The following is a 25,379-nucleotide window of genomic DNA, read 5'->3' as shown; positions in this document are numbered from 1 at the left end:
ATTGTCTTTACCTATTTGAACAAGCACTTGCCCACTTTAGTTGTAAAGATAGTGGCCTCTATATACCGTATTTTTCGCCCTATAGGACGCACTTTTCCCCCTCCAAAAATGAAGGGGAAATCTGTGTGCGCCCTATGGGGCGAATACAGGCTTTCGCTGAAGCTTGGAGAGCGAGAGGGGTCGGTACGCACCGACCCCTCTCGCTCTCCAGGCTTCTGGAAGCTATCAGCAAGCCTGGGGAGCTGGCGGGAGTTCCCGCAGGGCTCCCTAGGCTGCGGATAGCACCCTGCCGCCCGGCGCATGTGGCACCCTGAAGCAGAGCGCCCCTCGCGCCAGGCAGACATCCGCAGTGTGGGGAGCCCTGCGGGAGGGAGGCGCAGCGGCGCCATCCTGCTGTTCCTCGACCTGGTTTGGAGGCTGGCGCTGGGGAGAAGTGCGCTTCTCCCCAGCGCCAGCCCCACAAGCTCGGGGGACAGCGGGGAGGCGCAGCGCCGCCATCCCGCTGTTCCTCGACCAGGTTTTTTTTGGGGGAAATAAAGGGAATTTCCCCCCCCTTTATTTCCCCCCCAAAAAAACTAGGTGCGTCCTATGGGACGAAAAATACGGTAAATCTGCACAACAGCATGATGGATAGAACCCTACCTCCATGAAATTCAAAAAGGCTAATTTAATCTATTTGAGTGAATGAGGGTTTCATACTATGCATTAGTATTCTGCTCTAATGTTGTCTCTAAAATGTTTAGCAGGGCTTTCAGAAGACTGAAAAGCAGGTGTAATTGCTTAGTAAACATCTAGACCTATTGGATATTATTTGCAAAGTAAGTAATAGAAAGGCTATCATATCTGCATTAAATGTAAAAAGATGCAGAAACCGTCTATCCTAATATTCATAAACAGAAAATCCTATTAAGCCACACCCGCCTGTTCTGTGAAAAGTATCAATTGGCTATTTTATGAGATAAAATTTACATTAAATGGTGTGCAATTTCTTCTCTGCTAATAAAAGTATGCTGACATTGGAAGTCCAGTATGTAAGTGGAGCCTGTTACTTACTGTAGACCTGGCTTTCACAATGTCATACAACAGGTAAGCAGACATAGCCTGTTTTCTGAACAGAAGCTGTCATATGGAAAACAGTAACTTCTTCCTTAGATATCCTGGAGGCAGACTGCAATTCTCAGTAGCACCCAACCAGTTATAGGCTTCTGAGCATGTGATCCATCACGGCAATGAATCCAGTCCAAAACATTTTGAAATCACATTTTTCATGTTCAAGCAGATAATCTAAGCTGACCTGGTCCTAAAACTTTGAAGATTCAGAGCAGATTTACCACTGAATAATGACACTGGTTAATATGATTTTGGGTTGCAGTCTGCATCCCAGCCCCGTCAATGGTTCAGCAACATCCCATAGCTGGAGAGCTATGAACAGAAAACTACTGGACTATGTTGCAGGGGCAACAATGTAGATCATGTCCACAAATCCCAAATTTACAGACAAAACTGAAGCGGGATGGGGCACAGTGCCAGCTTGACTTTTATTGACAAGACTGCTGGGAGGGCTAATGGCCAATCCTGCAAGTTTCTATTTTCACTGAATGGATTATTCTCTTAGGCATGTTTAATACCTGACCAATTAGGCAGAATTCTTTTTTTTAAAAAACTTTTAAAAAAACTTTTACTTTTCCATAGTGTAAACTAAACTATGTTTTGTAAAACTTGTCTGATTCTATATTTTTTCTTTGGTCACCAACTTCGCTGGTCAGTTTTTAAGCAGAAATCCCTGAAGTGCTCACCATATTAACTTTTTAATTAAAGGGCTATATTAAAGTGAATCCTGAGTTAGGGCTCTCCAAGGTACTGAGATAGACAATCTCCTTCTCTTAAAAAGTTGCACACGTCTTAAAGAGGACTACGCAGAAAAAGGGTTTTTAAACTGTACGTGTGAAAAGAGTTGACTGATACATAGTGCTGGAAAGCCAATGTCAAACAGCCATAACATTTAGGGACTCCTTTATCTCAGGCACAATCTGTTGGGAGTTTCCATTGTAAAATTATTGAAATAAATTGGAATTGCTCAAGAAAACAGCTACGCTACGGGTTTTTCAAATGTTCTATCTTATCATTTTATCTGTTTGTTTGATTACCGTGGTTGAAACTCTTATATTTTAATTTATAGTTTTATATTATTGTGCCCTGCCCTGAGATCGCTCTATGATGAAGAGTGGATTAAAATTAAATAAATGTTATTGCTGGTATGTGATCGTCTACTCTTGATCGTCTACTCCATCAGCCTATGTATAAGACTGAAAAGTCTAACGCAACCACTTGCTACATGGAAGGCAGATAGAGCTATTTCCCTTCATAACTTGAACGAACGTTTACAAGAGATAAAGCTACCATACAGATTTGAAGGAAAAGCCCAAACAGCTGAAAGAGGAGAGTGGTTCAAAACAGTTGACGATAAACATAGCGCAGCAATGTAGCTGGTCAAATATTATTGCATAATGATAGTCTAGAAGACAGAGATAGTAAGAAGAGTCAAGCAATGCCAAAAAATGCTCATCTTCTGTTGTGAAATCCCTAGTTTCCATAGTCAGATTCTGCATCTTTTAGTATATCACAGCTTATCTTCATATATACAAGAAAACAGGGAAGCAACAGAGAAAATCACTTTATCTGAAAGTCAGTAATTGTGATTAGAATAGGACATCCCAAAGATATTTGCCCCACAGGGGGAACATAATAGCCCTGCTGAATCAGACTAAAGGCCCATCGAGTCCAACCCCAGAAGCAGGATACAAAGACAATTGCTTTCTCATTTTGTGCTTGTCGGCAGCAGGTTTTCAGTGCGGTGCTTGTCTCTGATCCTGAAAGTAGTACAATCGTACCTCGGAAGATGAATGCCTTGGCTCCTGAACAAATCAGCTCTTGAACGATCGAAACCTGGAGGTGAGTGTTCTGGTTTTCAATCGATTTTCGGAAGCCAAACATCCTGTGTGGCTTCCGATTGGCTGCAGGATGCTCCTGCAGCCAATCGGAAGCTGCACTTTGATTTTCAAACAGTTCAGAACGCATTCTGTTGGAAAACCAAGATACCACTGTATACAGCCACCATGACTAGTAGCCATTAATGGTCTTATGGTCCATGAACTTGTCACACCTAAAAGCCATGTTGGGGGCCATCAGAAAGTTTAAAAGATAAATTCAGATTCTTATGAAGAAAGGTTCAAATGGAGTTGGAAGCTACTATTGCTACTTATTTATTTTGAAAGTGACTTAAATGTTGTTGCTGTTGTTTAATAATAATAATAATAATAATAATAATAATAATAATAATAATAATTATTCTAAGCCTGCAATTCATTGGGACTTGAATTCAATGGGGCTTGCTTGGCTTGGATTAGGCCTTTATCTTTCCTGTCTGCTTTTTTTAAGGCTTTAAAAAGTACCCCAGAACTTCCTTTTCTGAAACGCATGCATTTTACCTGCTTCCTTAGAGGCAGGGGCTCCTTTGCAACGGAAGGCTCTTCTACAGCTTCATTTGTCTCCTTGGTCTGATTGTTGGAACAGTAGTGATCATCTTCTATTGTGATTTGTTCATTCTCCTCGGCCTCCAACTGGCTCTGATTGAAACGTAAGGAACCTTTCAAAATATCCTTGATCTGTTTATCAAGGGGGGAAAAAAAAGTAATTTAGCTGCATTGCAACATCTGCCACTTAAAGCCAGGTCCTCTTCGGAATCAATCTTCTTATGCATTGATTGCCTAAATTGTTGAAGACATTTATAAAAATGACAACTGTGTTTCTGAGTAAAAGCATTAGGGTGCCACTGAATCTTCTAGCAAGAATGATGAGATAAAGGAAATGCATTTAAAAGGACATCAGTTCCCCTGGATGCCATTAAAACATTGAAACATGCCATAGTGTATCGACCTGAGCCCTTTCTGGATCCAGCCTACAATTCCACAAAGTACTGAAAAATTGCAAGAGTGAACAGACATATATTAAAACTGATAATCTAACTGAAAGCACCCATAGTGCATGATCTTACAACTACAATGACATTAGAATATGAAGAACACTGGGCACCAGTAAAAGGTCCCCCACCGTTCATCCCTCAGTGGTAGTGAGTGTGGTAAGAAAGTGGGCAGGGAGGGGCCAAGTTGCCAAATTCCCTTAGAAATTTGCAAGGTTTGGAGTTCTTGGCCTCCCAAGATTTCTGGGAAATGATAGTAATGCTTGAGATACTGTGAGATCTTGCAAGGTGAGGCTAGGTAAACTAGGCAAACCAAAACTGGAACACTGAGATGAGTCAGACATTTCATCTAGCCACTCACCCTGTTGGAACATCATGGGCTTAAAAAAATTCCCTTTACTGGGCAGTAGAATGTAATCTTTACATGCCAACTTGGCTGGCTGTGTATTTTTGCTCTTATATGGAATTCCAAAGGGCACAATTGGTCAAATTAAGGTTATTGTTCTTGCTGACCTGAAGTTTTTAAGGTCCTTTCATTGGTTCAATTGCTTATAGTCTTACTTGTCATAACTGAGGCAGTAAAGCATGAGATTTTTAATCTCAGGGTTGTGGGTTTGAGCCCCACATTGGGCAGAAGATCTCTGCATTGCAGGTGGTTGGACTAGATGACTCTTGTGGTCCCTTCCAACTATGCAATTCTATGATTCTAACTTTTATGACAAGAGAATACAGAATCAACAGGGTTCCTGGTGATTCACTGGGGGTCCTGTTAGTGAAGGAATTCATTATTAAAATGGTTTGGCCTATCATGGATATGCTCTGGAGGACTGGATTGGGGCTGGCTAGATTCCCTCTGAAATGGCCTTGGGTAATTTGAGTTTGGTTGCCATGTTGCTTGATAAAGTTATGGCCTTTTACTCTGGCTACTGTTTCTTTAGCTCACAGCAGCAAGAAGAAACTGAAAGTCAGAACTGTCTACCAGCATTATTATTTCAGTAAGTTCCACAGACTCTTATTTTGCTCACTATCATAATAAATCTCAACAAACTATTAAAGTTCAGCAATTAGAATCCTGAATAATGCAAAGTTCAGATAAAAAGCATATAAATTATAGACGTGCCATTAAAAAAAATATATACATATTATACATAGAATCTTCATTTTGTCAAAAGCTATACCTGCTTCAATCCAGCCAAGGACACTAGAATTTCATCTTCCTTCTCCAAGTGTTCCTGAAGAATGACTTCTTGAATATTTCCTGCAATCCCAAAAACAATTATTTCGCAAGAAAGAACCAAGATTATGTGCCTCAAGATTACATGCAACCCAATGGCCATGAAGATGAATGTATACTTTGATATATATCTAAAAAAATACGGAGTCTGGATAAGAACCCTTAAAAAAATCACTTACAGTTACAGTTCAGCTGAAACACTGGCTCATGATGAAGCTGGCTTGTTTCAACAAACCATAATTAAAATTAAGCACAGTTTAGAGTTCAGGGGTAAGGCTCAACTATGGCTATATAAAAACGAGAGCATTTTTTTCTAATCCCCTCCTCATGTGGAGTGGAGTGGGTGATACCAAGGCTTGCTTAGGCTAATTTTCATATGGCAGGAAACCAGTATTTATTGTTACATATGAATGCTGCATTTGACTACAATTTATATTGAATATTTCCTGCAATGCCCAAAACAATTGCGAGATCAAGAGTGAAAGGGGCCATGTTTTCTATTTGAAGGCTGCATTGGCTCTCCATCAGACTACTGATCTTCATTGTCTTATACTCCCCAATTCAAGAGGAAAAATCTGGGTAGCATTGTAAATTAAGAATGAATACGTGCAAGTTAAGTTATTGCATTTGCAGTCAGGTTCCTTTAGCACTTGAGTTAACAGAGCGAATTAAACAGATGACTAAAAGGCAAGTACCAAGTTTGCCCAATTAAGTCATGTAGGCAGGGAAAAAAACTGAACACCTGGAATAACAACAGATGGGATATTTAAATTCAGGAAAGCAGGCAAGAATTTTATAGTTCTGCCCCAGTCTGAGTCTATGTTTGTATTGATAAGCTTGCACTGCATATATGACAAAATGCCCATCTGGAAACATTTTTGCTTTGAAATATTCTTCCTATCTGATGCTGCTGTTATTCAAATTGTAAAACTTGAAATCTCTCTCTTAAAATAAGAAAAGGTTCATGAGCTGCATCTTTTATGGAACAATGAGCACTGATATCACACAAATGAATTATGAGACTTATAAATTATTTGCAAGGCAAACAAAATCTGTTTCTGTGTCACAAACGGCTTCCTTGAGTTATGTCTCATGTTGTTTAAAAGCAGATGAAAGCCACGATTCTGCTTCAGGAAATCAGCAGCGAATATACACACTTCAGAACTTGTCTACTCTTGACAAAAGATTGCTTTGTTTCCAGACTGCTGATATATTTCAGCAATTTTTCATACATAAGTTAGGATTAAATCACAGGCACTAGCTGTAAAGATGAATGACATCAACAACTCAACAAGCAATTCTAGGGGAAAGATGTAATCTGCAGCCCACACTACTCAGCCAAGAGTAATGCTATGTACCTCATTCAAAACTTGAGGTTTAAATGCCAGGGGATGCAGAATTATATAAACTCTGTTATGTAACAGAGAAAGGGTGATATGTAATTGTACCCACCCCTAACGGAACAGATTTCTGCTCATGCAATAGAATTTGTACTTCCTTCCCTCTTCCCTGCAGCCCCTCATGGTCCTGCCAAATCTGTTTTAGAGGGTTGGGGGGACCCTGGAACAGATTTGTTGGGGTGAGGGGCAGGAGTGGCACAGGAGCAGAGAGGAAGGAAACTTATGTTGGCTATCATTCAAAATAAGCAACCTGCACAAGAAGAAAGTGGAAAAGGGGCTACAGCGGAAAAAATGTAAAAGACCAAGGGCCATTACAAAGGTGTGGATAGTTAGTACTATCTGCATAAATATGATACAGATAGTAAACCAGAGGAAAATGAGCTAGAAATCAAAAGCTTTCTCTGAGAAACAAATGCAATGTATAGAGCACCTCCAGATCAGCTAAAATAACTGCAGAATTAAAATCATTTTGCACAAGCATTCATCTACTGTACTTTACTAGATGAATGCAAAGTACTTCTTTAGAGATATTCCAAAGTTTATAACTGTCCTTAATGCAAGCATTTATCTATTTTAAACTAAAGCCATCCTCCTCTTCCAACAGCACAGAAAGTTGCAATGGGACCTCAAGGTGAAGGACGGGAAAGAAATCAATAATGGCCATTACAATAGCAGCAATGTTTTAAAAAGACTTGAGTTATTTGATCTTATCCCAGATATTTGATCTTATCCCAAAACAACATGTTAAGAGAATGGGTTGGATCCAGACTCTGCCTATGATATGCTTCACTTAAGGGGAAGAGACAGCTAAATATTTTTGGATGACCCTGACTTCTAGTGTTATGAGTGAGGCAGAAAAACCCCTACGTTTCAATCAAAGTGTGGCAGCTAGTCTTATGATTCATTAGATCTGCTCAACAGGTACCAAAGTGATGTCCTGCTAAAACATTAATAAGTAAGAAAGTTTCTCCAATAATATGCTGAAGAAATGTGCTCTCAAAGCTCTTTACACCTAACAAAACAGACTAACTACAAAATCTGAAGACTTTCCCCCATTTATCAGTTTTCACCACAAGAACCAATTTATCATTCTTACACATGCTATACTTATGTTATTCAAGACACCACATTTATTTCCATAGTAACATAGAGGCAGGGTCCCAAATATATAATTATGTTGTCATTGTGTGGTGCAGCAAAAGAAGTGGATGAACATTTAATGAGAAAGCTTTTGTATAAACACACAAACAAAAATTACTGCTCTAACTCATCTTTCCCTCCTTCACATTCCAGGGAATACAATTATAATCTTGGCAGCCTCAGGATCAAACCCATGGTAACAAAAAGGTATGTCTGAGTAGAAGTATGATGATGCCATCATACAGATATGGAAATCTGAACATTTTTAACAATCACATATCTAATTGTAGTATGTTGTATAAGAGAAAAGTCACCTGGTTAATTATCATAAAGCCAATGAACTTGAGAACAGTAAAGAGAGCTGCATTTGCTCGAACAACTTCAAGTGGTTTGTGCCACATCTGTGATTTAAAGATATTCTGCCTCAATAACTAACAGTAGGTGTAACTTAGCCTTCCAGTGTACACTGGATTACCAAGAGGTTTCCTACACAGGGATTGATCAGAGCTGCTTAGCTTCAGCATTAAGGTTGCTGGTCCTGGTCCACCTGTGAATGGTTGTGGTACTTGCAGTCATGCATCATTTTAATATTTTTCCTCCCATCCACTTTATGTGATGCAATGACAAAACACAGTTGGTCAGAAAGATGAGAACTTACATATGAAATGGTGTGGACCCGACACAGCATGATTCTCCAGGTCTTGCATAACGCAGTTTCTAAACTCTGCTACAGATCACAAAAATATCACCCCATACTTTCTAGTTACCTCCCCAGATATTTAGCTAAGAGCAGAAGAGCAAGCTTGCATGAAAAAGCCATTAGAAATACTCAGATATATAGTGTAAACTAGTATATTGACCCAAAGTCTAGGAGCTGATAAAAGCTCTAACACCAAATAATCAGCATATGGTTGACATAGTTTCAGCTACCTTCTGGGTGCAGAACTGTCATATTTTTTTAGAGTTGGAATATTTCCAAGTGCACTGGATGCTAAGACAAAAAAATACCAAATCATATTGTGTTTTCAAGCATGTTTTTTAATTTATTTTTTATTAAGACTCTGATCCTTTCAATGGAGAGAAAAATAGCTGATGCCTAGAATACAGAACTGATGTATTTATATGAGAGTTATGAACTTCTATGCCTGGAACATATTTCAATCTTAAATAATATGATGATGTGTTTATATGAGTGGGGATTAATTCAGTAATAAACATCCTTCTACCTTGTATTTCTGGTGTGGTCATTGCAATGACAGATATGCATGCCTGGTTTGATTTTTTGTGTGTGTGTGCTTTGCTACCCTTAAAATCTCAAGTGAAACTGTGCACAAGAAGTGCTCTTTCTACAAAAAGAAAAATGAAAACAAGTGAAAGTTCCTTTCTTGATGTTAAAAACAGCATGTCTTCAGTACTTTATTCTGAACAGCAAGAAAAGGCCTTTCACTGACTGGCTGAAGAAAGGAGAAGATTTAGCTGCTTTCTGCCCAGCTGGGAATTTTCACTTTGCTCTCTAGTGAAACTGACAAGCTAGGAGAAATCTTACTAGGTTTTTTTCTTTCTCTTCTCTTAAAAAAAGAAGAAAAAGATTCCTATCAAAAGCATTCCTAAATAGGTCATTAGTGGTCTTGTTTCCTACATGCAGAAAGCCACCTGTAGGTTTCTTAGTCAGTTTCATGCTACAAGTCCCTTGCACATACATACCTTCTGAAGGACAAAAGAAAGCTACCATGGGCTTAGGGAGAATTTAGTGCACCTCTCTCAACGTATTAAAAACAATGAAATCTGCAAAATGAACTCAAAACCTGTTCCTTTTAAATAGATCTCAAAGGAACATTCTGAGGCTGATGTGGATAAACACCTTACTAGGTAAGAAAAGAAAGCTCACACAAATGGAAAGACATGAAACCTGGGGCAAAAGTATGTTGCCCATGCATCAGCTCTGAAAATTAATTATAAAAGTTCTCTATATGCAAACAGAAATCAGAATTATTGGCATAAGCCAGGGGTAGGCAACCTAAGGTTCATGGGCCACAAGCAGTCCACAGGGGCCGTTTAACCGGCCCCCAAGCCGCCTGCTCAGCGAGTCCCTGCCCGCTGGCGCAGCACGGCGCGGGAACTTGCTTCCGCAGTTCCAGATATTGCGTCTGCGTAGATGCTGATGCAGAAAATCGCAGGCCCATGGACGGAATGAACTAGCCCAGGCAAGGTAAACCTTGCTGACCCTGGCATAAGCAATCCACTAAGGACTTACAGAAAGGAATGGAGAAAACCCACGCCCTCGTTTCTGATGGCCTTTCTATTGTGTAAAACGATCATAGCACAACAGTTATCATAGCATAAGGTTAAGTGAAGATTTATGCAGAGGTTTGGCAGACTATCTGAAGGTCAGACACACTTTGCATTTCATTTGTCTGGTCAAGAGGGGAAAGTAATATGAGCCTCAATCATGTCAACATAATCTGGCAATGCTCCCATTGCACAGCTGAATTTTCAAAGGTTGCAAAATTGTTCTATACACAAAACTTTGGACATAGTGATACGTTTCCTAAATTTGGGAGACAATACCCAGAAGATGGTTCAGAAACCTCAGCAGAATTTGGCAGCCAGGTTGCTCCCTGGGACAAGACTGTTTGAACATATTACACCAATCCTGGCCCAACTGCACTGGCTGCCAATTAAGTTTCCGGGCCCAATTCAAAGTGCTGGTTTTGACCTACAAAGTCTTAAACAGCTCAGGACTACAATACCTCAAGAACTGCTTCTCTCCACATGAACCTACACAGACCCTGCAATCACCATCTGAGGCCCTTCTTTGAGTGCTTCCTCCACGAGAGATCCCGAGGGTGGCAACACAACAATGGGCCTTTTCTGCAGTGGCTCCCCATATGTGGAATGTTCTCCCTAGGAAGGTTTGGCTGGCTCCTTATACACCCTTAGGTGCGAGGCAAAAACGTTCCTCTTTAACCAAGCCTTTGGTAGATTAACATCTAATAGATACCCTTCTAAATCTGTTGTGAGGGGCGGATTATTGGTTTTGTTTTGTTCCTATTTTTATTCTGTATTTTTTAAGTTATAGCTGTGAACCACCCTGACATCTATGGATGAAAGGCAATATACAAATTTAATAAACGACAACATTAATAGAGCAGCATCTTCTTACCCAGATGTGTATTCATCATCTTTGCACAGTATTTGCACATGGCCTCCAACTCATTCAATTGCCCCTGGAGAAATGAAATCTGGGCTTCCAGTTCTTCTTCCTATATTTAAATTTTTTAATGAATTAGTTAATAATAAGTATACTGATAACATATTTTATTCATGATCTATCTAAATTGCATTTCTATCAAACCCTTTCTCAAAGGATCTTAGGGTGGCGTACTTGCCCCTGTCCTCCATGTATCCTGCCTACAACCCTGTATTCATAACAACTCTCCAGAAATCAATCCATTGATCTTAGATAATTCAAGCTGTTTTAGAATGTACTAGCTTCTAACTTAAGCAGAAATAGTCCAACAACTCTTAACTCATGTTCCCCTTACCCATTTAGCACAAGCCAGATCCTTATAGTTTCAACATACTTTTTTTGTTACAGACTCTGCCTTCCAGAATAACACCTTGCATGTCTCCAGTCAAAACATGTACCTAGACAAATGATTTATCATCTTTAGGGTAGGTAAGTTCAAGGACTTTTACCAGTTCTCAAGGCTGCCTATGGTCTTTTGTAGACAACAGTGATGTTCCAGCTTCTGTAACCCAACACCTCTCAAGGGCTGACACAGCACTTGGGTCAGATCCAGAGAAAGTTGGTTTTCCTTAGCTCCCATTGAAATCAATATGAAAAATTAGTCAAGACTAAAACTTGTGGTGATCATAGCCATGAAGAGTTGGAAGGGACCATGAGGGTCATCTAGTCTAATTATTGAGGAAAGGTAAAAGTCTAACTTATATCCACAAGTCTTGCAGTAGAGGCAATGGAATAGCCCTGCTTTGCTATCTCTCTCTGTGGTGCAGCCTCATATAAAAATACTCTGTGACTGACCAAAGAGGGGGCATAATTTTGAAACTGGCTTTACCATTAGGCAGGGCGAGGCAACCTTTTTAATCAGTTATGTAGTTATTTACAGCAGAGTCCCAACCATGCCTACTCAGAAGTAAATCCTATTGAGTTCAATGGGGCTTTAACCCAGGTAAGCGGGTTAGGATTATTATCACTACTGGGAGCATCATTTTTCTCTCTGCCAAAGTGGTCTAGGCTATGGGCCATCTCTAACGGTCTGCATTTATTTTATTCTACAAATTATAAAGGCATCACATGTTTCATGCAACCGGTAATTATGAGTGTAATCTTCTTTTCCAGATTAATCAAACAATGCAATTCTACTTTGTTACAACAGACATATGGGCAGGATTGCAAATTGTGTTATATTTGTAGTCATGAGTCAGTAGCATTAAATTAACTGCAGATTTCTTAGCTATTAACAGATGTAAGTTTACTAGAGGGTCCTACATAACTCTAATGCTTTTCAAATGCTCTCACAAAATTCTTCTGTGCGGAAATAGGGCTGAAGAGTATCTGTGGTGCTATTCAGACACACTTGCAGAGCCAGACTTTTAGAAGAGCAAAACAACCGCGTTTCACACGGCTTCCTGTGCCATTCTAAATTTAGAGAGGAACAAGTAAATGAAGAATCTAAATTCGGACCCCAGTCCAGAGAAATGGCAGGTAAGATGTATGTGTAAAGGTTTGCTATGTTGGAAACTCTTTTTGAAAGTAGTTACGTCAGTCCTTAAACACAAATTTGGGAGGAACGCTTTCTGATACGTTAACCAATTGCTCGGAGGACCATTCTATTATGGTCTCAGCAGAATGGCAGTCTAAAAGCGATTCTAGATTAAAAGGTACTTGCTGCAGCTAAAGGTAGCATCTAACAGTTGCATCTTATCAGCTGCTGACAATCCTTTCTGGAGACCAAGAATTTGGCAACCATTGCTTGGCAAAGGATTTCATAAATGTTACATTATGAAGACAAATATTTATGTCAGCCAAGCATTATGGGGAATTTATTCAACTAGTGAAAACCTCTACAAAATGAAATTGCCTATGAGGTATTTGCTTAAAACAGATTCAAAATTACTTAAGCAAACCTGTTAAGTTTCCATCTTAACAGACACAATAGAACAATTGCTAAATTGCCACTTAGAATTTTTTTAAAAAACATGGTGCTTAAAACTTTTAACTTCTTAAAGCTCACCTACTCTTACAGCTAATAATTTCAGGGTTGACAGGAACATGTCAGCAGTAATGCTAGTAGAAGCAAGGAATGCAACAATAGTAATGATGAATAAATTGTTCCACTGTGAAAACAACTAAGAAGGAGAAAATTCAACCCATGAGATTGTTCTGCTGAGGGGAAGAAAACTGTCACCAGTTCTGGGAAGTTCATTTCTAGGAAACTGCAGCAAGTACTTCCCACACATTTATACCTCTAGACCACTGTAATCTAAAGATACTCAGCAACCACTTCAATTAAACCCAAAAGTGAGCTGGATGCTTTACTTGCAAGCCAGTAATATATTCAACTAGGTCACCACTTTCACAACGTAATTTAAGATATGTTTCTGTTCATTACAGACTATACTACTTGATGTTTGTACGAAAACCACACAACATGTTACAAACAACCAAACCTTTAGTAAACATTTTGAAAGCGGGTTTACTTCCTTACACATGAGACTGTCACACATACCCCAGTGCTTTTTTCTGGGGGGATGCAGGGGTACCCCAAAACATTTTGTGAATCTCTGTACTGTACTTTTGTCCATTTCCTGTATTTATTTCCCCCAATTTGAACTATAAAATGGTGATTTGAGTCAAAATGAGAGTACCCCTAAAGATTTTTTAAGAAAAAAAGCACTCCATAAACCTATATTTATTTAAGGGAGAGTTTTTTTCCATATGGTGGGCCCACAAGTCTGGGATTCCTTTCCATCAGACTGCCATGGGGAAGGGTTTTCAAAAGGCCTTGAAGACCTCTCTTCTTCAATTAGCCTTCCAGGAGCAACTTTTTATTGGTTGGATGATATTTCTGTTGAATTCAGCTTTCTCTCTTTCTTTTAATGAGGTTTTACTGCATAGGTGTTTTTTTAAATGCACTTTTCTTTGTTGTTTTATGCTGTTTTATTGGGTGCACTAAAAAAGCACCCTAAAATATTTTTAAATAAATAAATAACTACAAATGTTGTTTACTTTGCTAATGTCACATTTTAATCCAGCTTTTAAATCACTGAGGAAGTAAAACCTCTGCTAGTGCAATGGAACAACCCAAAATATGTTCCAGGGAACTGGGGGAAACCCCAGAGCAGATTTTGGGGGTGGAGAAGGTATCCGGCCGGGGTGGGGGAAGAGAAGAGGAAGCTCCATTGCACAAAGTGGAAGTTATTCCTCTATATAAACATGGTAATCAATGCAAGGAATGCAGCTTTTTCCATGAGTTGACTGAATTGGGCTCTCAGTCACATGAAAGAGTCTCCACGAGTACATGTGGTACCCTCTTTAGACTTTTGTCCTATATGTAGACACCAGTTTTTGGAACCAGGCAGGCATGTGATGTTAAGGGTGGAGTCAGGAGCCAACCCCCAGCCTTCCTTCCCCCCTGCACTAGTCATACAGATGGTAATAACTGAAAGGGGCTCAGGAAGTCCCCAAATCAAATTTCATCCCAGCCGTTAACAAACTAGCTGGCCTTCAGATTCCTCCAGTTCAATACTAATAATGGCATGTTTTACCAGCTGTTGTAAAGCTTACAGAGATGGATACCTGTGACATGCTTTAAGCTTTTGAAGGATGCCATAAAAAAGGCTAAATATGATGATTATGAAACAGAAGAGAGGACATTTGCTTCACACACATTGGAAGAATGAAATGAAAACTGCGACAATCATATTTTAATTGCATAAATCCTGTTTAAACTAGAAACTATGTTTCTTACCAACATCTTGGGAAAATAAATAGTGCTGTCATATTAATTGAATTTATTTCCCCTATAACTGGGGGGGGGGGGCACACAAAGCACATACAACGTACACCGTCTTGTGATTAGCATCAAGAACAGCCTATTACTATTGTAAGTGGCCAAATGGATGGCAGAATGAATTTTCCTTCTCGCGTCATTCACCCAAGGTTATTATGGCTACGAAAATATCATCTAATGTTTCCATTCTTTTGCAACAGTCTGCTTTCTGGCAATAATACATAAATGTTAACTCATGATAATGTTCAAGTGACATTTAAGGAATTGTTGTATTGTCTATGCAAACAGCATGTGAGCAGCGATTACTCCACTAATGCCAAAATATTAACAAATCTCTCAAAACTTAGCAGGCATAGTGTTTAGCGGTGTCTGTTCCTAATTTTGAGAATCATTTAGGCCAGATGCCCTGAGTGCTCTCTCCCTCTGTGAGCCCACCTCCTTGCACACCTAATCACTGCTCATTCACCTGCTTGCTCCCTCTGGCTCAATCTATACTCTTGTCCAGATGAGGTCAATGTGTTGTGGATGATGCTCTTTTCATGCTCACACATAAACCTAGAGGGGGCAAGTGACCAGGTAGCAACAGCAAGGAGCAGGAGAAGGGGGAAGGGTCTCTGGAGGTCAAAAGTGGGCCCTCTGCTGGAGTATGGGCCTTGGTAGGTGTCCAACGATGCTAACCCCAACACCGCCCCTGGCTTTAAGTGCACCAACACATCCTGTCAAAATATGCATGTAGGCACTTGATCATATACATTCTTTATAAATTAACTCAAAAAGTATAGGTACTGGGGGAAAATGGAAATATATGGTTTCACTTTAGTAGTATTCATTGCTACTATGCACCTCAGACAAATTGCACACCTGTTTAATTCTGGATGCGTCTACATATTTGTTTGTTTACAGAGTTTGATTCATGACATGTTCTCTTGTCTTTCTGGATTCAATTAGTGCTACTTATCACTCCATTTGTGTGACTTCTGCATACTGGCACATATTTTTTCAGTTGTGCATTGCTTCATCTCATCCAGCCCAGGCAAAGTCTGGAAGCTTAGAATCCTATGGGCATGACATGACCATGACATGGCCAAGATGGAGCACTGCATGAACCAGTCCTGATAATGATACCTTGAAGCCCACAGAAATTGCAGAAGGAAAGATGAGATGAAGAAATCGCCTAGCTGAAACTTGTATTGGAGTTGTTGATGCTTAAAACTTACTGAAGCTTGTTTTAAAGTTACAGCTCCAGCTTATCTTGAATAGTACTAAATATGTGGATTCTGTCCACATATTTAGTACTATTAGCTGAACTGTGGCTGTGAGATGGGCAGGAGGAGTATTGCCTGTTGATTCTCCTGGTCGTCTGAGTGACTTTTCATTCTATTGACCATTAGAATTAACAATGACCTTCTGGGTCAGCTAGCTGGGATCAGTTACAGCACCTCAAAAACATTAACAGAATACAGGAGTAGATACTTGCTCATAGCAAGTTTTGCTTACGTTCCTACATGGCTGGACTCTGGAAATACACAGAATTGCTTACCACATAACTAACCATGGGGTGCCACTTCAGAAAACTGCAGTAAGTATTGTTTGAAGCTGTATTTATGAACAAGGTATTCATTAATAACAGATTTCTACTGGCCATAGGATGGCAGCACTGTCAGCAAGACTAGATGAGCTATGTTAATAAAAGAGACACAGGAGAAAGCAAACCTCTTCAGAACCGCAGCATTCACTTTTACTCAGTATCTTCAGATTTGTAGGTTATGAAATTTCCATGGTAATATGATGTCATGTACGTATGGGATTGCAATTTCACATTTTGGTTTCTTTACAGCTCTGTTGACTATGTTCGGAAGTTAGGAGTAATACTGGCATAATAATTAAGTGTAGGGAAATGTTTACAAATAAAAACACTGGCACCAAAATGCTTATTAAAAAAAGCATTTGCTTGTGAGGAAGTACTAGATGCCTAAAACTATAGAAATTGAAACAGGCTTAATTTCACCAAGACACTGCATGATTAAATTTTAAAAACATTCTATTTATACAATCTTCATGAGTTTTCTTAGAGCTTTGTTGTTGTTTAGTCGTTTAGTCGTGTCTGACTCTTCGTGACCCCATGGACCAGAGCACGCCAGGCACTCCTGTCTTCCACTGCCTCGCGCAGGTTGGTCAGACTCATGCTGGTAGCTTCGAGAACACTGTCCAACCAACTCATCCTCTGTCATCCCCTTCTCCTTGTGCCCTCCATCTTTCCCAACATCAGGGTCTTTTCCAGGGAGTCTTCTCTTCTCATGAGGTGGCCAAAGTATTGGAGCCTCAGCTTCAGGATCTGTCCTTCCAGTGAGCACTCAGGGCTGATTTCCTTAAGAATGGATCGGTTTGATCTTCTTGCAGTCCATGGGACTCTCAAGAGTCTCCTCCAGCACCATAATTCAAAAGCATCAATTCTTCGGCGATCAGCCTTCTTTATGGTCCAGCTCTCACTTCCATACATCACTACTGGGAAAACCATTTGTTGTTGTTGTTGTTTAGTTGTTTAGTCGTGTCCGACTCTTCGTGACCCCATGGACCAGAGCACGCCAGGCACTTCTGTCTTCCACTGCCTCCCGCAGTTTGGTCAGACTCATGTTTGTAGCTTCGAAGACACTATCCAACCATCTCATCCTCTGTCGTCCCCTTCTCCTTGTGCCCTCCATCTTTCCCAACATCAGGGTCTTTTCCAGGGAGTCTTCTCTTCTCATGAGGTGGCCAAAGTATTGGAGCCTCAGCTTCACGATTTGTCCTTCCAGTGAGCACTCAGGGCTGATTTCCTTAAGAATGGATCGGTTTGTTCTTCTTGCAGTCCATGGGACTCTCAAGAGTCTCCTCCAGCACCATAATTCAAAAGCATCAATTCTTCGGCAATCTGCCTTCTTTATGGTCCAGCTTTATGGTCTATGGGAAAACCATAGCTTTTACTATACGGACCTTTGTTGGCAAGGTGATGTCTCTACTTTTTAAGATGCTGTCTAGGTTTGTCATTGCTTTTCTACCATTCTGAGGTTTTGTTCCTATATTTATCTCCTCTTTCTGCTCCAAGGGATGGGATGTAAGGATTCTACACCAAAGCTAGAATTGGATGAGTCTTAATACTGCCTTTAAAGCATGCTGTGGACTTGTGGTCCCATGCTTAAAAAGAAAAAAGATTTGCCTTATCCTCTAAGGCCGGCATCCCCAAACTCGGCTCTCCAGATGTTTTGGGACTACAACTCCCTTCGTTCCTAGCTAACAGGACCAGTGGTCAGGGATGATGGGAATTGTAGTCCCAAAACATCTGGAGGGCTGAGTTTGGGGATGCCTGCTCTAAGGCCAAGGAGAAGTAGGACTAACATCCAGTTTATCTTTATTTTTTGCTATGGTTAGACTTGAGGAGTCTTGATGTTTCATTACTAAATAACAATGCCTTGCATTTGGGCTGAAGAGAGGTTCAATTTATTGCTCAACTCTGAACTGTATTGGGCTGAGGGCTTGGGTTAGTTGTGTTTCCTTTCAAAGTTGAAAGACGGTGAACAAACTACCTAATGAAGCTTTGTTGCATGCAATATAGTGTCATAAAACGTTAAAGTAAGCTTTCCCCATTTTACTTATTGTATATTTAACAGTACTGAGAACATCTGCTTTGTCACATGATACTGTCATATGATACTGATGAAACTCGTATGCGTGCTTTCGTGTATAACCACAACTCATTTAAAGTAATGGGAAAATATATGTCGTTCTTGTATGTCCCTGCCCCCACTATGTTTACAGCTCTGATTACTTAGTTCACGTGTTTTATATGTCAATGTGAGTGTGAGCTCTAGGAAGACAAGGATTAATCATATGGAGGAAATTGTATGAACCAATCCTGTCTTACTGATTTCATTGGGCATTGAGTGCATATAACTTGATTACAAAGTAACTTCTGTCACTTGAAAATGATGCAATGAACTACTCTAAATACAATTTTGATCATCATTTTGATACTGATTATTGTTTTATTTTTAAGAAACAGCACTAAAGAAGACTATTTGTTTATAGTCACGCTCCCTCTTCCTTTTCTCACATTTATAGATTGTCAAGAAGTCTAACTAAGATGATAACAAAGAATCAGAAGAAAATTCTTTTACAACCTAATGTTACAAGATGAAAGAAGCATTAGACTTAAATTCTGGCTATAGTAAGGAGATTATGGATCATATCTGAGTAAAAGTAGGAAAAGCAGTTGGCTCTTAAATAATATTTGGTGATGAAAGCTTCATGAATACATTTTAAAAAGTTAAACTAATTGAAAATGTATTAGTTACTATTGGTGTATTTAAATTCTTAAATGATGAATTTTATATACTGTGTATAGATACTGTGTATCTACTTTCTTCTATTAAGCAAAATACGTTTGCTATTTTGCAGTTGTAAAAGATATGTTCCAAATCTTCTCCTTTTTTGTCCTTAGCTGGCAGAACACCTAGAGCTCAGACACTGGGGTAAGATACAGGGAATGAGCAGTGGGATCAGGGGGGCTCTCCACTGCCTCCCACTCTCACGCATTTCCCCCTCCTTCCAATGTGCATCTTCTTCGAAGCTAGGTTAAAAGGACCCGGAATATGCTCCCAAACTCGCTTTAAGAACCCAGTTTCAATTTCGCAACACTTTACAGTGGTATAGGGAGGATACAAGGATAATTCATAAAAGTGAGCTCCTCTGATTATTCAAAAGGATATGTGGGTTGAGCAACTCCTCTTTGTAGCCTGCTACAAAGCAATGCCCCACTTGAACATACATCAAGCATCCTCCACAGTGCCTGCCTGCCTTCTCCTAATCTCAAAGGCTCCCTCAACTTGCTCAGGGCAGAAAGAAGAAGTGGCAGAGGATTTAGCTCTTTGGCAGAGCTTTTTTTTCCAGCCAAGGGATGCACAGTATTGCTTCAGGTTGCTGGCAAAAATGTGGCTGTTTAAAAAGGCCTCCACAGTGTGTGTGTTTCCTTTTATTTCTGAAGTTTTTGTTTTAATGGCTGCCTTGGAACTTATCGTTGTAGTTCAGGGTCTTTATGTCAACACTTATGATTAAGGAAAGGGAACTGGGATATATTGCGTGATGTGATGTATGGATTTGTTAGCCACCCTGAATTTATTTTTGGAAATTTGGCAGGTTATAATATTTTACAAAAATAAATAAGTAAACACACGTTCCAATGTTTCCAATGGGAACGTGACACTGTTTGCATTGATCGCCACTGATGGAAGGTGCAACCTGGCAAAAACATACCTTTTCAGTTGCCATGTCCTCTTTGCCTGCGCTAGAAAATGATGATACTTTCTGTGTGCTTACTTGCATCACACGCAAGGCATCAATTTTGGAATGCGCAGAGAGATGGTGCATTCCTACTTTTCAGTAAAGATATCAAAAGATGCATTACAACGTTGATTCACAGTATGATTTGTAGCACAATGGCAACAGACCAGGAGCCAAGATCTCAGCACCTTTCCTATTGTTTGATGGGGAAAGGCTGCATTGTACCTTACACTGAGGCATGAGAAACCATTACGGTACTTCCCTATTGTACTGGCACTGAAGAGATATGTGTGCAGCTATTTTGGAGGCAGTGGCAATGACTGTGGCTCTGCACTTGCTCTTGCATGAGCAGAAAAGGCTGCATTTAAGGAGAAGCTGAGGAGGCGTCAGAGAGAATTGGGACACATCTTTCCTATTCCATCTCCCCTGCTCTCACAACTTTATCAGTGCCATATAAGCTTCTCTGGCAACACAGCAGCTAAAGCAGGGAACAGGAATGTGCTGCCTAGAAGACTCGTGTAAAGTCTGATGGAGCATTTGTCAAAGTGGTCCTCACTGAGTCCTCTTCTACATCAGTGAGTCCTTGGCCACCAACTTTCTGGTGGCAGCATGGGTGACTGTGAGCCACCATTTAACATTCCCAAATGCCCCATTGCAATGTTAAACATGGGAGTCATTGTGAGAAATTTAAAACACAGTCACCTAGTGCCAGGATAGGATGGGAGGGGTGGGGTGCATATTAGGTGTCAGAACCAGTAGGCTTTGCAAGTGTTCTGGGACGTCATCAGCTGCTGAAGCCTGTCAGGCCTGGTGCTGAAGTGGGAACAGGGTGCCTTTCTTATTTAGAGGACACCATGGCTGTTCATGAGTTAAGGAAGACACACACAAAAACAGAAAGTAAGGGAAATAATCCTCCATTAAATTTCGGAACAGATCTTTCCTGTGTCACAAGATATGTGCCTGCCTGTGTACATAGGTCCCTGAATGAAAAAGCAGACCAGTACAAATATGGGAGATAATATGAGATCAATAAGCAGTAGGGACTTACAGACTCTTTTTTGCTCATACTTCTGCTGTGCGAACGAGAATGGGAAATAGTACTGAAAAAGGACTCTTTCTTGGTTGCAGACAAAGGTGGAGACCCTGTGTATTCACGTCCCCCAGACAAACTTTCAATGCTTGGAGAAGCGCTGACATTTTTTGAACCCTGCCCTGTAAAGCAAACAGAGGGAAACAAAAAATGATCAGTGGAAAACATTGCCATCAAAGTGCTCCCTATCTGAAGTGTCAGTCAGTAACCTTCGTAAACAGATGAACACAGAATGAGATTTTGTGACATCAAAGCACATTTGTCCACACACAGAGGACTTGCCACTGTGAGACAGGCAGGTCTGCCCAGTGCCATGCCTTCAACGCACACTCTCCACAAGACAAATACAAGTCAAACACATAAAACAAATCCTGTGCAAGAAACATGGACAGTGCCCTATGAAAGGCGTGCATTCAGTACTCAATCTATGCACGACAGTGTAAAAAAATCCTCAAACAATTTCTCTCTCCCTCCTTTCCAAATACAGAGTTTTTAATATTTGCTAGACAAGGAATTTGGAGGCAAGCAGTGAAGTGGTAGCTTGACAGAGGAGGCATTGGTAAGGATAAAATGGATGTATGTAATGCAGTGGAATCCTATGTACCAACTCAGTTCTCCAAACTGATCCTTGCATAACCAAAACAGCATGATTCATAGATAAGAGAAATATGTGAGCAAGTTTAAGGGAACCCCAAGATTTGCATAAGAACAAAAGATTAGAAAAAAATTCTTCAGCGGCCAGAAAACCCCAAAAATAGCAAAAAAGGGCTGAGCATCTTCAGTTGGCATGGAATGCTGGCAATCTGCTGGAGAGGAAGGAAAAACAAGAAACCGGGGGGAAGTGGAATGGAGTATTCTGAGAACATATGTGCCTGGCTGACTGGAACAGTCCACACTGCAATATTTTCTTGCAGGCTTTATTGGTGTGACCCTAATCCCAAAATCAGTTGCATGTTCTTCCTGTTCATTAGGTGCAACAGTTAGGAACATGGGCTTAAAAAAAAAAAAGGCAATAGCTCAGATTCTGTAATATATATATGACCACTGCATAAATCAATGTTCACTTGCATGTGTGATGTTTGGAGCTTAAGACAAACAGAGCATGATATGAGAATAGCTTCACGACATTTAGCAGGTACAGTGTGCTTATTTATCAATAATAATAATAATAATAATAATAATAATAATAATAATAATGCCCTTACAAACACTCAAGGGAGCAAATACATTTAATATAAAAAACTAAAATGTAACAATAAAATAAGAATATAAACAAATTCAAGAGATATATGATTACAGAAGCTAAGGAGCCAGGGAGATGAGAAGCCAGTCAACAACTCAGCAGGTAAAACAACCCCTGGAACAGAAAGGCCTTCACACAGTGACAGAAGAGGCAAAACGAGGGAGGTAAATTCCAATGCCTGAGCACAGCCAGAGGAGAGGAAAGGCTCTGGTGCGCGCTCTCTCTCTCTCTCTCTCTCTCTCTCTCTCTCTCTCTCTCTCTCTCTCTCTCATTTCAACCAGATTTAGATGGGCTATAAAAAAGTGTCTCTCCAGCAGATCTTAATGAGTACATAGGCTTATATAGGAAAAGGCTGCCCATTAGGAATCATGGTCCCAAGCCATTTAGAGATTTAAAGGGCAAAACCAGCACAGACTAATTCAGTCTTGCAAATCACCCAGAGGAGTAGAAATTAAGATGCTGAGCTCAGCCATAAACACACTTGGTGGCCTTTGATGTCTCTCACCCACAGTACAGCCTCAATTTTCTTTTACTAAGATGATGCTGAGCCTGTTCAGGCTGAAAGAGAGTAGGGGCTGTGCATGACTGCCTCCTCAACAATATCCCAGACTCTGCTGGCTGCAACCACAAGTCCTTTGTGCATTGGGCGGAAGATCTGAATGTGCACAGAATCCTCCCAGCAACTGAGAACCTCGATGATGCGTGATTCCCAATCGCAGGGAGGCCTCTGTTTCCTGATCACCCAAATGGGGCTTTAGTTTAGATTTGAATTGTGGGACTTCCGGGATAGCGCGATCCGGTAATGGCGGATTCCCTCCGAGCTCCGGAGGGAACCGGCCCCGCTGAGGACGGGTCTTGCCGTGCCGGCGACACGGGGACCCTTAAAAACCGCAGGCGCTGAAGCCTGCGGACCTGGTGACTCGGTGGGCACCTTAAACGCCCTCCCCGACCCGCGAAGAGCCTTTTTAAAGGCTGCGGAGTGGACTGGGGTGCGGCGCGGTGCTGAGAGTCCATCGCTACCTCGGCGGAGCGAAGCCGCGAGCCATGGCCGGAGAGCGCTGTCTTCCTTCCTGAAATTCGGACTGAAATAAAGAACCCGTGAGTAGAATGGAAATTTGATATCAAAATTTTACCTTGGATTGGAGTACGACCGGGGGATGTGCTAAAAGGAAGTCCACACTCCCCCCCCCCCCACAAAAAGATTTAAGCAAGGAAAAGAGCACTGAGGTGGAAAGACTTTTGTGCTTAGAAAAACAACTTGCACGAATTGGATTAAAAAGCTATTGCGCTGGAGAGGAGAGAGGAACTTTAGAAGTTTTTTGTGTAATTTCCCCCCCCCCCCATTCTGGACCCGGGAGGGTCCTGTGTGTGAGCCCGAGGAAAAGGAGAAAGAAAGTTTGACAGCTGTCAAAAGAGCTGTCAAACGGGCAACTAAAGGCTGGAATTGAGAGACTTAGAAAATTTCTTTTGGATTAAAGGGATATTGTATCTGAACTGATTGGAAATAAAGTATTTGTGAATAACAAAATAACGAACTGTTGGAAAGGAATGATCGGACTGGTAATCCCCCTAGAGGGAACAAAAGATACTGCAATGGCTGCAGAAGGAAAATTACTGGCAGAGATTGAAAGGATGTTTTTTCTCGTGGGAATTCTACAAGAAAAGACTGCAGATATGAGTAAACAACTTGTGACCTTGAATCAGAAACTGTGTAACTCTGCTGACGACAATAAGCTGGAAAATAGCCCGGCAGCCGGAACAGAAGAGATAGTTTTGGAAATAGGGGGAAAGGAAGAAGAAGAAGGAGAGGACGTTCAGATGGAAAGTACCAACCAAAAGCCTGCAGCTTCAGAAAATAAAGGACTTGATGAACAGGACCAGTGTACCGTAAATTTGCAAAAGGAGAGAAGGACAAAGGAAGAAGCCCATGGAATATCTGAAATACTGGAATACAAAAGAATAAACAAGCATGATTGGGACTTCTTCCTCAAGTTTGAGTATGGGAGACTGGCAGACCCTTGGCAGCAATTGCTATGGACTGACTCGGTGGAAGGAAAGAACAAGTATGACTGGGACCTTTTCTTTGAGTTTGAACATGGGAGATTGGCAGATCCTTGGCAGCAACTGCTATTGACTTTGGTGGAAGGAAAAAAGATGGAGTTTGGGATACAACTCCTTCGAGAATTGAAGGCCAACAAGCAACAAAATAGACGGAGAGGGACTAACTGGGGCTTGAGGGCCTCGGATGTGAGAAACCCGGGCTGAAACTGATTTACAGAATAGAAATGTGGAAAGGGACAGAAACTGGGCCAGGGGGGGAGGGGGAGAGTAGAATAGTAAGAATTTTTGAGTTATGATTTTTTAATTTGGAAATGTTTTGTTTAAAATGGGAGGATTTGTGTGAGAGAAGAAAGTTCGACCTCAGAGAAAGGAGTTAATGCGTAAAAATTTATAAGTAAAATTCGAGTCTAACAAGAGATGTTAAATATCAAGAACAGAGGATAACAATATAATAGAGAGAAGAGGAAATAACTTGCTGAATTAACTATTAAAATTGGAATGTGGGAAGGAGAGATGTGGGGAAGTCAAGGAAAGAGGGTAATGAAAATTATATATGCATTGTTTTTGTGTTTGGTGTTTGTGTGTGTCTGTTTATAAAAATTTGAAAACTTAATAAAAATTTATAAAAATAAAAAATAAAAAAAATAAATAGATTTGAATTGTGCAGACTACACCGGCAATTTCAGATCACCCCTGTCGGTAATCCTCGACAGCTGCTCCTAGCCAGTGCAGAGTGTACTGAGCTAGAAGGACTAATGATTTGACTCACTACAAGGCAGCTTCCTATGCTCCTGGCAACTATTCCCTGCCAAACTTCAGTGATGACAATAAGGAGAGCCTAATCTGATTGAGATAGAAGTAATGTTGACAGGCCTTGCC

At 40.6% G+C, this 25,379-nt stretch overlaps 1 protein-coding gene across 9 annotated transcripts in view; it reads right to left on the bottom strand.

Annotated features, from left to right (window-relative positions):
• Positions 1 to 25,379, bottom strand: part of TBC1D5 (TBC1 domain family member 5) — a 264,700-nt gene that overhangs the window by 7,490 nt on the left and 231,831 nt on the right. For all 9 annotated transcript variants that reach the window (XM_081883202.1, XM_081883203.1, XM_081883200.1 and 6 more), the window contains 4 exons: positions 21,155 to 21,318; positions 10,917 to 11,016; positions 5,158 to 5,237; positions 3,489 to 3,665 (listed from right to left, as the gene is read on the bottom strand). In XM_081883202.1, coding sequence (XP_081739328.1) covers positions 3,489 to 3,665; positions 5,158 to 5,237; positions 10,917 to 11,016; positions 21,155 to 21,318 — 521 coding nt within the window. The remainder of the gene's footprint in view (positions 1 to 3,488; positions 3,666 to 5,157; positions 5,238 to 10,916; positions 11,017 to 21,154; positions 21,319 to 25,379) is intronic.

Source organism: Podarcis melisellensis, assembly GCF_964234715.1.
Source record: "Podarcis melisellensis genome assembly, chromosome: 12".
Lineage (NCBI taxonomy): Eukaryota > Metazoa > Chordata > Lepidosauria > Squamata > Lacertidae > Podarcis > Podarcis melisellensis.
This window is presented reverse-complemented; position numbering and strand designations above follow the sequence as displayed.